The 15,163-nt window shown below is 42.8% G+C and overlaps 1 protein-coding gene across 2 annotated transcripts in view; it reads left to right on the top strand.

Moving 5' to 3' along the window:
• Nucleotides 1–15,163, top strand: part of zfpm2a (zinc finger protein, FOG family member 2a) — a 120,670-nt gene that overhangs the window by 32,364 nt on the left and 73,143 nt on the right. For both annotated transcript variants that reach the window (XM_031740259.2, XM_039619798.1), the window contains one exon: nucleotides 6,582–6,683. In XM_031740259.2, the coding sequence (XP_031596119.1) occupies nucleotides 6,582–6,683 (102 nt within the window). The remainder of the gene's footprint in view (nucleotides 1–6,581; nucleotides 6,684–15,163) is intronic.

A 15,163-nucleotide genomic window follows, 5' to 3' on the forward strand; every position in this document is an offset into this window, starting at 1 on the left:
CGGTCACACCGTGCCATCACAGGAGCTAATTTGTGGCCTGCTTCAGGTTACAGTGTGAAGATGACAGACCTGTCCCGCCTCCCCCCAACCACCGCCACCCAGCCCAGAACCTCCACCCCCAACCCCACCGCCGCCACCTCTTCCTAGCCTCCGGTTGCGTGGCGTTCGCTACCCCAGGTGTCCCCACTCTTACGGATGCCACAAATTTGACTTTTTAATGAAGAACCGATGCTTTGAATGTCTGCCTCCTCGCCCTCCTTTCAAAGGGAAATTTGTTTAGAATTATTTCTCCACACTTCTAAACTGATGTGCCTCGTGGGATTACATTATTGAAGGAAAAAAAATAAATCTTTCATGTTTCAGGTAGGCTATGCCCCGGTAATCGTATCAATAATGTTTTCCTTTTGTTCTCCGGGAAAAGTTGAACGGCGCAATTGTTCAGAAATTGCAATTACCAGAGACGCCTCGGCCGCTTCACCCTTTGTCTCCTCCGTAATGTGTCCCCACTCAAACTTCAAAGTACGAGGCATATACTTCTAATAACCCAGTAGCTATGAAATAGATGGCGTGTATTGGTGGTTAGAACAAGAAAAAAAAAGTAGTACAACTTCTGAAAATTTTCAAAGAACCTTGTCAGTGCCATTTGATATTCCCTTTGTTTAACGAGCCGAGTCTCAAATCTCCTTTCCCTGTTTATGAATAAAGACAACACGAAATACCAATCCATAATGTCAAATAGTACTTTCCCTGAGCACTTCTAATCTGTTCCTTGTCATACACGAGCCTTACTAGTCCGATTTTTTTTGTATTACTTTGCTATCTGAGCTTACAGTAGCTAAGTCTCCCATTGCCTCCTAAGACCCAAATGATGTACTATCCAAATTTCTTTTCTCCTAGTGCCAAGTTGTGTCCAATCATCAGGTGTAGCCACTTTCCCATGATCCCTTCCTCAATTAGATCTGTTTAAAACTAATGTCGGAGTGGCTTAAATTTACCCCACTTATGTGAAACTGCCTTGAATTAAACGGGACGCAATCCTGGCGGCATTAAATGGTTTAAGTGTGTTATTCCTCGACTATAGGAGGCAAAAGAGAGCCCCCCCTTGATTAACTAAACCCTCTCAAATGTGATGGCGTGCTGTAATTAGCCCTGTGCGGACTTGAACGTGGGTTTTAAAGCAGCCACTCATCCCATGGCCTTTATCTTCTGCTGCTTCCCGGAGAATAAGGTCTCCCGTGTAAGGTTCCTCCACTGAGCAGTGACTCTCTGGTCTTAGCTTAGCCTTGTATCTGTGTAGTCACTCTCTGAAATGGGCTTGTCAGGGGGACCTAAAACCTCCATTAAAAGTTTCAGTCTATAATAGGTATTAAAAAGCTGTAGGAACACAAAGAGGAGTACCAATTTTCATTAACATATGAAGCACTTATTAACTTTGATCAGAGTGCGGTGAAGTAGCAAAGCCGCTTAAAGGCGCAAAGGTCAAGAAGTTGAATGCCACCAAAGACTCAGCCATTTGCCTTACCCTTGCAGAAAAGGGACTCCCCAGATAAGTGCGTGGAGCACCTTGACGTCCCATCTTGGTCTGAGGCTCAGGAACCTCAAAATTAGGTGACGGTTGACTCCCTGACCTGTTTAGTTAATAGTGCTGTGGCTCTCACTGGGTTTTGGCCCTTTCATTGATTTAGCTCGTAAGGTGCTGTTGGCATCTCTCTCTCTCACACACACACACACACACACACACACACACACACACACACACACACACACACACACAAGGGCCTGTTAGCTTGACATTGGCAACAGAAATGACAAGAATGCTTTTAGGATGATCTTTTTTTTCTTCTTCAGACAAACAGTAGAAATGATTAGTCCTGCATCAGTGCTTCCTAAGCCCTCTGACTTATGACCCATTTAAACACAGCATTGTCCTTTTGTTAGGCCTCACCAGTGGTCGCACACGTCCAGTTTAACAAAGGAAGGAGTGATTTTATTCTTTTGTTTTTGGAGATGAAAAAAGTTCAAACAGACTTCAAATGCAAAAATCTATTAAAATAAAGGTAAATTTTTATATCAGGAACATGTGTTTCACATCATCCCAGGTAATTACTCCAATCCAATGCCTCTATTAGACAGCTTCATTCAATACTCTGCAAGTTAATATTTTATTTTAGATACACAATTCATTGATCAAGAATTAAAATACAGTTCTTTATCACTGATGGAACTATCCAGCTGCACATGAAGTACTCAAGACCTATTTTGACCAGCTACACAATTTAATCCCTTGCATAATGCATCATGATTGTCAGTAATGGGTAGCCCTGAATCGTGTGGATATACGGCTACAGGTATGAGCAGCCCCCTGTCAGTTCAGCTCAGAATAATGTCTCTGAAAATGAACAAGCTTGGTGGAATAGTAGCATCCCAGAGAGACTGAACACTGTTTTAATATACATGGCATTTTAGAGGGGGTCTGCCTCCCTTTCAAGACTTCTATGAGGAAGGGGGGAAAGGCACACATCTAAAGAAATAACCTTGGCTTTCCCTTGCTATTAAACAAGAATTTTTACCTCAAACAACCTCTCCTGCTCGGTCAATTTCACATTTATGGAGCTGTGCTTGTGAAGAACCCCACAGATGAACACGCTCGCTCCCACAGAAAAGATTTATACTCTATTGACACACCTGGCTCCATAATTGTGAGAAAGATACCTTTTTTTATATACGCTGAGTGGCATCTTTTTTTACTGAAATTGTGAAATTTCACCTTGCTGTTTCACCCCCTCTTTTATTGTTGGCTATCTGTGAAGTTCAGCACAGGGTGTTGCCACAAGCTGTTCCCTCTGAGCGTTCCAAGTGTTTGTCTGATGACAAATGACTTCCTTACTTAGCACTGACAGTAAATTTACATGTCATTTCACGTGTCTCATTTCCTCGACGTAAAACAGCTTTTCACGAAGTTACATTACACGAGGGTTGTTTTTTTTTTTCAGCTCGTTTCTGAGGTTGTTGCGGGTGTCAAGATACATCAAGTTAAATGTGAAAATTTGCACTCTTTTGTGCCGTTCTCCTCGAATTACAGAAACGATGTGGGCAGAAATATTCTATCACAGTTGAAGTGAAAAGTGAAAGCAAAGGACTTAACACGGTAAATAATTAATAAAAAAAACACCTTGACCTTTCAAATAACCTCTCGGTGAGTAATTTGACTTGCGGCAGCCACAGATGTACAGTAACAAGGAGAAAGTGGCACAATTAATTATTCTTTGTGTGACACAGAAGTAATCTGAATCTCCAGCAACACGGGAGGAAGATCTCCTTGGCTCTTTCACCACAGCTGCCAGTGCCCAGAATGGTAAATGTGGAATTTTAATGCACAGTTGATGCTGGAGAATATGGGAAAATGCTAATTTGTGGTGCGATAAGATGAATCGAGTCATCCCTTTAGCCCCATTTGACTCAGTGGAGGAAATTAATCATTAATGTTTGTTAAGTATGACAATCTAACTGGGCCAGATCTACATGCTCAGAGACTGAGGCAGAGCGAGATAAAGACCCAGGCTGCAGACAGGGAGGAAAACTGCCAGATTCTGTAATGATGGGAATTTATTGGCATTTAAAGAGACAGTGGCAAGGCATTTCACTAATAGCCTCCCTCCATTGGAGTGCTCTGCCTGCCACAAATTGCATGCAATTCAGACCTATTTTTCAGATAGCAGAGAAGTCTTACAGCTATGCTTGACTTTGGTGAAAAAGGTTGCTTCCTTGAATTGACTTTATCTGTATATGTGACGCAATCTGCATCAGCAGCCAAATATGCAATATCAACGGGCTAGCGCCACCGATGCTGACGAGGGGGGGAGCAGGCATACCCCTCCTGATATTACATTTTGAAAATCATCGCCAAGCTCCAACACCAGGAAGCGTGTGATGGGTTTAGAAGTGCGGCACCGGGTTAAAGTCATCGAGCCCGGGATTTGGTAACCTATAGAACTCTGCAATCCCATAGGAATACTTAAAAATACTTATACTCCATCTTGCAGAAATTGCAACCTGTCTCAGGACTCAGTGGTCAGGATTAGAGTGCCCTGAGCTCCTTAAAGTCGCACGCGAGAGATTGACATTTTCAAGGGCTTCCTCGGCAGAGACAATGCTAAAAGGGAGGGAAAAAGCCAATATGACTTTGTTGCTACCTTGCTCGAGGAATTGTTTGTGTAAATCGCCTATAAGCTTATTGACCTGAATGTGTGGCACGCTGCGTGTGACTGCGATTTGGCTAGAGAGCTGTCCTTTGATAGAGCAGCGATAGAGCTGATTTTAACAGCTCACTGGCTCCTCTCGCATGCCCGCCAACCCAGAACCCAGCAGGCCGCCTCGCCTCCCCAGCCCTCCCCGTCCCTTCTGTTCTCCTCAGCTTTCTCTCACTCAGCCTCAAGTATATCCATCTGAGCGTGCGGGGAAAGGAACCTAAGCCAGATGTAAATTATGATCTAGGCGATAATGTAGAGGATGATCATTGACAATCTGTCCCCTTTGATAAGACTGCAGAGGGGTTTCAATTCAAATGATGAAACAAAGCAGAGGCTCTATTACTCAGATTGGACCTCGGTGAATGAAACGGAGCACCTCAATCAATCCATTTCCATGTTGTTTTAAAATCCGGGGCAGGGGGGGATCTCAACATTTCTCTGTATTCCAGGTTTTATCTTACTGACTGTACTGTAAGCAAAGCTCCAGCACTGCTTCCTCTGCTTGCCTTTTTTTTCTTCCTAGTGACATTTGTGCAGGAAACTTCATCAAAGCCCTGTGACATTGTTCCCTGTGAGGTTGCCTGGGCGATTGTGTTTAAAATGCACTGCAAACTGTGTTAGATAGAAGGCAGAAAATCCTTAATCACTGCTTAATTAAGGAATCATCTTGTAGCTTCATTTCCCGGGCTGTAATTAAACACTTCCAATACGTTTCGTTACAGGGCTTAACATGTTCGCCTGAGATCAAGGTAGTGCCTTTAATGTTATCTCACCAGCTTTTTTTTTTTTTTTTTCAAACTGCGCTCCATTGGAAGGAACTGTTGATATACGCCTTTGTTATCCTCGTCATAATACGAGCCTGGTATGCTAAAGAGGTTCTCCAGGCCCAACAATAAATAGTGGGGGAATTTAGTTGAGTGGGCTCCATGATAATATACTGGAAGAGAGGAGGAGCAGGGGGAAGAAATTGCCAGCCCAAGCAGACACTTGCATAAGCAAAAGTGGGTCATAATGACCTCATGTACTGTAAGTAGGACATTTCTGCAGACTTCCCTACAGTATCGCTTTTTTTTCTTCGTACACACATCTCCTATTTTAGTGGGAGATAGAAAGCTGACATCCTTTTGGCAATGTTTGCCGCTCTCTTTGAAGTGAGCCACGTCAAAAAAAAGGAAAAAAAAGCTAAACAAGCATAGAGTATGTGCTTGATCTGGAGATTAACCCGACTGAGGATGGCCGGCGCTGAAGTGACGTAGTGTGTGTCCTGTGGCAGTTGTCACTTGAAGGGTGATAACTAAGACTCAGAAATGTGTTTTTCTGGGAACTGTGGGGGGTGAAGAACAGAGGCAGGTGTGGTTACAATATATTCCTATTTAGGTTTGCTGCATAAGGTATATCCTAATGACATGTTGTCCTGTCGTCATATATTTGTATTTAAATCTACATGCCCTCTCCCACCCCTCTTTTTCCCTTGTGGTGGCGTGTAGTAAGCCACTGGAGCCATCCAGGCCTGTCCTTGACCATTCACTGTTGGGTTTAAAACATCAAAGGAATGAAAAAGATGGGGTGACAAAAGTGAGAGGAATGTACCTCCACAAACCATCAGCCACCACTACACGCCCCAAGCAGGTTTGCTCTTACCTGCCCGAGTCTGAAGAGACACCAACCACTGTGTCAGCCACATTGGATTTATTTAGAGCACCACACTTGGGGCACCTACTAAGCTCTGATTTATGTGCCTATAAACTTTTGAGTACAAACTGTGCTTACCGTAGACATGCAAAAATAGATTTTCTTTTACAGTAAGTGCGTCTACAGTGAGAGCGTCTACAGTCTTTTTTCTTTTTTTTTTAAACAAGGTCTTTAAGCACTTACATCCTGGAGAGAGATACCCAAATATCCCTTAGCATGGTCCGTGTGAGCCTTGGGACTGTAAATCAGCCCCTACATCCTATAACACACATTCTAGCTCCCTCCACAATAGATCAAACGGTAATAAATAGCCACCTCTCTCCCACACATTGCTTTCCTTCCTGTTCCATTGGGCTTCCTCCTGTTCCTGCAAGCACTCATGGGAACTCCTTTTTACATAAAAGTGTGCAGCTGCATGTGGTGAATGCACTTTTACAAAATCATACACGGAAACACACACGTCACATTGTGATACACTTAACTGGTACAGGGGGAAGATGTTAAAAAACCAAAGTCTGCATAATGCAACGATTCATTAAATTACATGTCCGAACATTAAATTTGGAGAGAGTGCTGTTCACTTTGGGTCTTGTGTGCATTGTGGAACTTAAAGTGCTTTTTTCCCTCTTTTACTTACAGGGGAGGAAGATGGCAATCGAGAGGCAGGAGAGTCGGAGATGGATGGGCAGGGGGAGAAGAGCAGGCACGCTGCCATGGGGCCGGAGGAATGGGATGGTCCAAGTAAGAAAAGCATGAGTATTACTTTACAAGACAGGCTCTCGGGGGTCATTTGATAAAGTTATTGTTGAGTAACTGAAAGGCATGCGGTGTAGTTCGAGGGAAGGTGATAAAGGGGATAAAATATTATTGTTTCTAAAAATGATTGCCTTGTATAGTAACTATATAGCTACACAATTGTGTCAGAAGTCTGCTGCTCGCTTGAAATGTACGCGAAGCCACCATTCGGTTAACAGTAGATTAAATTGTCGACAACTGCTTCCTTAAAGACATTTTTTTAAAAGAACTGAATAATGCAATGCAGACGCAGCTTTTGAAGAGTTTACAACACATTTTTTTATCTTGTTTGCCCTTTTAGTAAAAGTAACTTCATCAAAATGATGGATAATACATTGAACAAGATAGTTGCACGGCAATTACTGCTCAGCAATAGCCTGCGCCCGCACTGCTGAACACACAAAATGTGATTCCTTTTAATGCATAAAATGACCTCAAGAATTTATTGCAGGTACATGCGTTTGGGAAAAAAAAGAAAAAGAAAGAGAGAGCGGGAGAAAAAAGTGGATTTGGGCAAGTTGTGCTTGCTAGCTCGAAGCCCCCCGGGGTGTGTATTTTATACTGACAGTGAATCAGTGTTATCGCACCTATCAGATAATGCATTTATCATTAAATTTCACATTTGCATTTAAATCTGGGGAAGGAAATGAGCATTGCTGGCTAAAGATAAGAGCGCCGGGACGACAGTAATAAACCATCACTGTGATCAGTCAGGAGACAGGGCTGAGGGGGTCAGCTCAGAACTATGGGGGCCATGACAAAAAGAAGGCATCACATGCAGAGGAAAAAAAAAAGGCCCCCTTTTTTGGCAAGAAATGCTGAGCTTAAAAATACTGCTTTGAAAAGGAGGGATGGATGTAGCATGACTGGATGTATGACTGACTGTAATTATGCTTTCCCCCTTCTACTTAGCCATCAGAATGAGAATTAGAGGCTCAGAAACACACTGCTGGACAGGCAGCGGGGAGGGAGAGGAGGGGGACTCGAAGTAAACTTTCTCTTTGCATACAGCGAGGACAGCTGAACTGCAGGGGAAGTGATGTGAGACATGATGCCCATTTCATGTTTTGCTAAACCGCAGCATGAGTGGTTCCAACTTATCAGAGGACTTGGACACTTGTGGCCCAATCTCTGCTGTATTGCTGCCGGAAAAATGACACTTAGCACCTGGCTGCACCCAACTTTAAGCAAACAAGCTTTTATATTGTAGCATATTGTGTGCGCTTCGCAGCCAGGTCATCGGTTTATAATCATCTTGTTTTTGACATCTCTATGATACACCTACCAATTAATGAGCGACTAAGGCACCCGTGCCCCCCTCGTGTGTTTTCTCAATGGGCACCGCGGAGTAGACCGAAATTAATCTTGGCGCATAATAATGCCATTCACTCTTTCATCATGGCTGCCATGAAAGGTCATTTCCCTTTTTAATTTTTCCCATTGTGCTGGAAAAGTCAGATGGGCATGTTATAATTTGAATAAAGAGGGGGAATCAGACAATCAGATAGGGACATTCGAAATGACATGACTTCCTGTTGGAAGCGATTAAAAGCAAATTTATTTAGTTTGTAGACTGTCTCCCCTTTAATCTCTTTGTAAATGTTCAGATAGTTGAGCATTCAAAAGTTCTTTGTTATTCTTTGGCTTAAGTTTAAGCAGCTGTGATTATGATCACCAACAGATAATTTTTAATCACTGCGCGTGTGCATCTGAATAGGACGTGTAATGGCCATTACATAAAAAGAGAGTGAAGCCTTTTAATGAGGTGGGCTAACTCGGAACATGCCCACCTGCTTTGGTGATTCTATTGAAGCACCTCCATACCATTTCCCTTTTGCTGAGTAACAACAAAAGCCTTTACAATCTACATCCTGTAATTGAACTTTTTTCTTTCTTTTTTTTTGTCCCTGCATTTCATCTCCACTTTAGTAACTCATGTCAAGTGCTGTCCACGATTGGCCCCTGTTCTCTGATTGTCTTTCTGTCTGGAACAGCAGAGAAGCGTACTGAATGACTCACTATTAATCTGATAGCTGGCTCTTCTCTGTTGTTCAGAGTGCTGGGTCTCTGATGTGGAACACCCAGCGAGTTCCCTTTCTCTCCCCTCATCTCTACAAGTATGTCCTTAAGCAAATCTGCACACTGATCTTCTGTCTCGTGTTCATTTCTCGTCACGGGTGTTTCGCAATCAGCCGCTGATTTGCCAGATAGCGTGTCATGCTATTCTATTCATTTTCATGGACTGCCTGTGATAGGAATCTGACTCCGTCTCTCTCGATTCTCTCCCACTTGCTCTCCTCTAGGCTAATTGGGAATGGTGTGTGTTAGCTCGCTAACTCTGCTAATGAACTTGTTCTCATCCTTATCTAAATGCCTTCTCATGTAAACCACACCCCGCTTTGGAAAGTGAAGAAAATCCAGGGTTCGTTAAGAGTGCTGTAATTGTAATCGCTGCAGTTTCAGCTCAAGTGTGTAGTCTGTGAGTGCATTTGTTAACGCGCTGTTATACGCTGTGGACCACTAAATTTAAGAATTAAAGCTAATATGTAGCTGAAGAAGCAGCACATACTCAGATACTGCGCCGTATTGTCCGCTGCTAATAGGATGTGGTTTGCCTTCACAGTTTATTATGCTGCCCAAATGCAAATAAATACAGTGTGCACATGCAGTGTGATGTGTGTGCTAACAAGTTTTATTGTATTTCATTTCTGCAGTGATACAGTGGAAAGCATTTCCATTGATCACAATCTTTTTGCAGATTGAAGCATGATGAATGCCATCTTTTGAACTGATCATGATTGATCTTAGCATCTACAGGCGGATACCCTCTGATTATAACACATTGATTAGCGACGGTATTAGCAAGAGTTTCAGACTTGTGCATTTTCCCCCTAAATAAATTTATTGTTTCCTATAGTTTTGCAAATTCCAGCATTGTGCCAAATGATGCGTAGCTTACTTTCCACACGGAATAATTAGTGAAACTCCACAACAGGCTGTCAAAGTCTAAAAAAATCATCTCCACTGCAAAATTATGACACGAAGTTTTAAAAGGCTAAGAAAAACTAAGCAGCTGCTTAGATTTTGACCTTCTTTTAAAAAAAAATTTGGCCCATAAACTGTCCCAGAGTGCAACATTATATCACTGGAATGCCTCCGAGAACATTAGAAGCAGCACTAAACATGCTAGTGTTTTGAATTGAATTAAGCTGATCTACTGTAGCTGTCAGTTTGCAGCTAATGTCAACACCCAATTTCCCAGACTGATTAAACTGGATTTGAAGTAGATGTGACTCGCATACAGTGACATCAACATCTAAGATATCAGCACTAAAACACACTTAAAATGAGCCACGCTGTAAAGAAGGAGATGCAGAAGGAGCAGATGAGTGTGACAGAGTGGTAACAGAAGTAATGTGATCACCTTGTCCACAAATCTCTTCTCTTGGCTTGTCCCTGACGGCCGGCATGGCCCAGCTTGCTCAGCTGCTGATGCCAGCTGGGCATCAGCCAGGGCGAGGCAGGGGTCAGCTGAAGGAGTGGCCATCTGAGAATCTACCTGACAGTGGGACACAGACGGAGCACAAGCGCACGCACACTCACACACACACACACATCACCCTGAAAAACGATAGCCATTTATATCCACCTCCTTCTTTTCCCCTTTCAAGACATCAAACATGCACACGCTGAAAACGCAGCCTCACTCAGATGTAAAAAGTCTCGAGTCTCATTTTTGACTCCAGCCAACCTAGAACGGTCTGTGGCCAATCCATCTTCTTCCAGTCGCCAAAGGAAAAAAAAAAAGGAAAAAAAAAAACAATAACCATTTCAGGTTTAATGCACATATGTCATGCTAGGAGAATTGGAGGACCAGATGGCCACGATACTGTGGCAGGTGCCTCAACAAATGTTTGCGATTGCCCGTGCTGCTATTTATATCGTGGTGAAACACAGACATGCAAATATTTGCAAAAGAACAGTGGGCCCTTTTTTGTTGGGAGACAAAGTGATCATGAAAATAAACAGATGGGATTAAACCTTTTGGGTGTCAGTCACATGAACTTCGACATTCCCTTGGTTCATCTGAAGAAACTTAGTGGAAAAATTGACCAAAAAAAAAGATAAAATGTAGGTGAAGCGGTGACAGTTATATCTAGACCAGGGGTGTCCAACATAAGGTCCAGGGGCCACAATCGGCCTGGCAAAAACTCTGGCTCTGGATAAAGGGAAGGATAAACTTTGGACTTTTACCAGTATATTCATAAATTTTACAACTTGTCATGCTGATAAAGATCTCACCTAGAGCCATTCATACTGTAGTAAAAAAATAATAGATAATCAGTTAAATGGCAGAAAAGTACTACAGAAATATCTGTTTTTTAAGAACATGTCCACAATAAAATCAATAATAAATATACGACATTTTCTGTGGTTTACAAAAAAACCTTTCTTCCAATTACAGGACGGTCTGGAATATAAGCACGTTTATTTCTTACAGTTTAAGGCCAAAGAGTCGTTCTTCATTTACTAGAACAGCATTTCTTTATCGCATTCAAAAACAGAAACATGTTGAACTGAGGAAAGTGTAGTAATTATCTTTCTTTTTCTTATATTGACAAGTTTCAGGCAATAAGTCTTTACGCTAATAGAAAGGGGATTTTGTTATTTGCCCAGGCCACCTAAGATCAAAGTGGGTCGTATGTGGTGTGGACCACGATGTGAAATGTTTGAGATTACTGAGCTAGGTGACCAGATCTTGGCGTTATAGCTGCAGAATCCTTTCACCATTTAGTCCCAGCTGAACTGAAAGTAAACCCAAACTATGCAGCACTTAAAAGTACAGATCGACTAAGAAAAACAACTTTTGAATTCTTGCACAGCAACAGTCCGTTTGAGCACAGTTCAATCAGGTCGCTCTCAGTAAACAAGGCATTTTCTAAGTCGACACCCAAGTCCATTATAAAGTCAGGGTGTCGTCAAGGAGGGAGGGGCGAGCCGAAATGAGGGAGAGAGACAAACGGAGCACCCAGATGCAGATTAGGCTGCAGAAGATGAGGGTGTAAAAGGGATTTAATGGTAGGATGGATTAGAGAAATCCTTGTAACAATGTTAAATAATTATGGTTCCAGCCGAGATCAAAGCGCCATTGATTGAACCCCTCAAGCCTTCAGCACACAGAGTCTTGGAAAGCAAAGATTGGTAAACTAGTGCTCAGACCACTCCGGCTGCTCCAGTTAAATTGGATTGGAAATATTAGGATATAGATGAATCCTTCAGGAGGCTTTCGCAAAGCTTTTGTCACCGGAAATGTAGCTTGGGAACGGTATGAAAGGTTTGATAGTGTACTGTCTCGACAGAATCATAAGACGAGGGTGTCGCAGCTGTCTCCACTGATACCTAAGCGTTTTAAGTAGACTTATAGACACACTTGACTGTTATATCAGCAAACTGAAAACTTTCAGCGCAGGCTTTCATTCAAGGCTTTTATTTTTTATTTTTTTTACTTTTTTTTTTCTCTCTCTCCCCCCGCTTCGTCTTGTAATCAAGAAATTTGGACGTGCATCATGGCAATTCTCCCGCAGAAAAGGAAGGTTTTATCTCGCTCCTCCAGGGGTTTATTCAAAGTCTTCTGACAAGTCTCACAAAACATGAATGACACTGAGATTGCTGATACTGATGATGAAAGTCCATCATCAGCTTCTCTGTGAGTTCAGGGCCCTGAGTGATGTAAAATTAAATTGCAATCAAAGTGCTGTGTGTAAACATTTGTCCGCTTCTTTTTTTTCCTTTTACAAATACATTTATTTCTTAAGAGATTGTTGATGAAGGCTTGTACTCTATGCATCACCTGTGCAAGGAGAAAACAGCCCACTCCCCCAACCGCAACCGCCATCACCACCACGTACACACTCGCAAATGCACAATGTGTGATTATAGCGATGAAATATGCAACAAGAGATTAGACAAATCACTGTACTCCTGTGCTGCATCGACTCGATGCAAATTTAGTCACTGATCCGCTATACTAAGAGGCTTTATGGAGGAACTTCATGGCTGTTAGTTATATAATCTAAAATAGGACAAAAATGCAATCACTGTTCTTATCATGTGAGGGAGATGTCACTATATCCAGTTCTAGTTTTGTGCGGATACGTGGGAGAAGGCTTTAATAAGATCATTTACTTCCAAGCGTTTTGTCCACAAATCAGCTGCTTTTTGATTCCACTTCATGTGAAAAAATCCAAATAAAAGAAATCAGCCCTAAATATGACAGTCCTAAAGGGCAGGTTGGTGTTGCTGTTCCTACCCTCCACACCCCTGGCGTCTTTCTTTAGCTCTCTGAAAGTGTGTTTGTTCTGTAATGCTTACCCTCCCAGGCACCATAGCAGTGCAGGTTTTTCTTTTTCTTTTTCTTTTTTTTGCAAGAGCTCTCATTGTAATTGGCTGAATATTTGATGTGTGTATTTAGCATTAGCATGGAGACGCTGGTGCAAGTTGTGCCAGGGGATGTAACACTGGGTAAACTCTGGGTTGCTCAAGTGAAACTCGTTCAAATTGTGGAATTCGTCGTTTTCATTTGGCCTCTTTTTTTAACTTTTATTCGAGCGACTTTGGTTTGGAGTTATTTCTTCATGCGTGAATTTTGCTTTGTGGGAAAAAAAAAATCTGGTCCCCGGTGCTTCAGATAGTGTGCCATTTCATATGCGTGTGCAAACTTTTACTTTTGGTGTCCTCACAGATTTCTGCTTGGCCACAGGAGTTCAGTCAGCGCCATGCAAGCTGCATCCTACCCACCGCCCCCCAACCCCCCTCTACTCTCACTGTCCCTGCTCTAACACACAGACTCATGTGCAGCATTCACACTGATAGGTGTTGATATCACAGCAGTACCACCGACTGTGAAGGCCTCCTATTGGTGATGAACAGCTGGGCCCAGCGTGGCCCACCGGTCACGCCAATTCCACCATCCTTGGTGTTTTTTTGGTTTTGTTTTGTTTTTTTGTCTGTTTAAAGGTGGTGGTTGTGGTGGGGAGGGGTGGGGAGGGGAGGGGTGGGGCGCCGCTTGTCAAGTGAATTAAAATACCAAATAATAGTAATAATAATGATACTGAAAAGTTAATAAAAAATGGCATGTTCCTCCCTGATTGTGCGAGTGTTGTGGTATTCAATTATGCAATTTTCATTGGCATATTAATCATCTTTTCAACAAACAAGCCGCCGTTAATTAAAGCAAAGCATGGATAAAGACGTGTTGCCGGATCATCACTCCGTTTATCACCGCGCGCAGACCCGCAGTTAAGTAAATTCAGGCTGTGAGATGAATTTCAATGGTCCCCCCTGTTTCCCTGTTTCTTCCTCTCTGTTTTTCCTCTCTGTGTGTGTGTGTGTAGTTAACCATTTATTTATGTGTTGGAGGCGGAGTTAGTGACGTTTCATGTCGTTGTGTGTGGGAAATTGATTTTTTTTTTAAAGACAATCAGTTAACCACTAGTTGTGAATGAGTTGAATTGTTTAGTGCAAGTCTCCAGTTAATGTCTCTTTCTCTTCTGTTCAGATTTCAATGTAAAATTCTCTTTGATTACGTCTGCCACTGCTCAGATTAGTTAAAGCGACTCAAGGTGAATGAATTTTGATTTTTCTTTTTATACTGTGTCCACACTGGGCGTATAGAGGAGTCCAGGGGAACTATGTGACATCTTGGCATACATAGGACAGCTCTGTCCATTCTTCTTGTCTCATTTTTCCTCTGGCTTTCTCTGCCGCCTCTGTGCCTTGCTCATTGGTGGGAGGGGATGGAGATTATTCAGGATCTAGTAAGATATGGGCTCCTCTCTAATCATAGCTCACTGCCTCCACTGTCATTCAGTCACTAAATAGAAGTGGGGAGAATGTCTTGGTGATGGGAGCAGCCAGACAGTCATGCAAGCGCTTGAGTTCCGCCAGGAGAAGAAGAAAAAAAAAAGAAGTCGAAGCATCTGTAGACATGTCGCTTGTCCCTGTCCCTCATTGTGGAGCAACTTTATCAGTGCCAGCCGCTCACCCACTTGCTAAACTGGAGGGCCAGTCGCCTCTTAACTTAAACATAAGATCTTTGTGGTTTGAAGCACTCGGCTGCTCTGCGCCCAATGTGGATCTGAAAGGCAAACACGACTCCTGTGTCGCCGTCGCCCATCACAAAATCGCACCACATGGAAAAGTTGTTTGTGCTGTGCTAGCTCGAATCTAAATGCACTCAAACAGACTGTTGCACTGGAGCAAGATCCACCCCCCCTCCCACCCCCATCCCTCAAAAGGGAAAAAAAAAAGAGAGGTGATGGAGAGAGAAAGAGAGAGAGAGAGGGAGGGAGACAGAGAGGGAGAGAGATGGAGAAAGAGGAGGAGGAAGAGAGAGCGAGAGAGGGGGAGAGAAAAGTCAAAAACCT

Source organism: Oreochromis aureus, linkage group 11 (genome assembly GCF_013358895.1).
Source record: "Oreochromis aureus strain Israel breed Guangdong linkage group 11, ZZ_aureus, whole genome shotgun sequence".
NCBI classification, from domain to species: domain Eukaryota; kingdom Metazoa; phylum Chordata; class Actinopteri; order Cichliformes; family Cichlidae; genus Oreochromis; species Oreochromis aureus.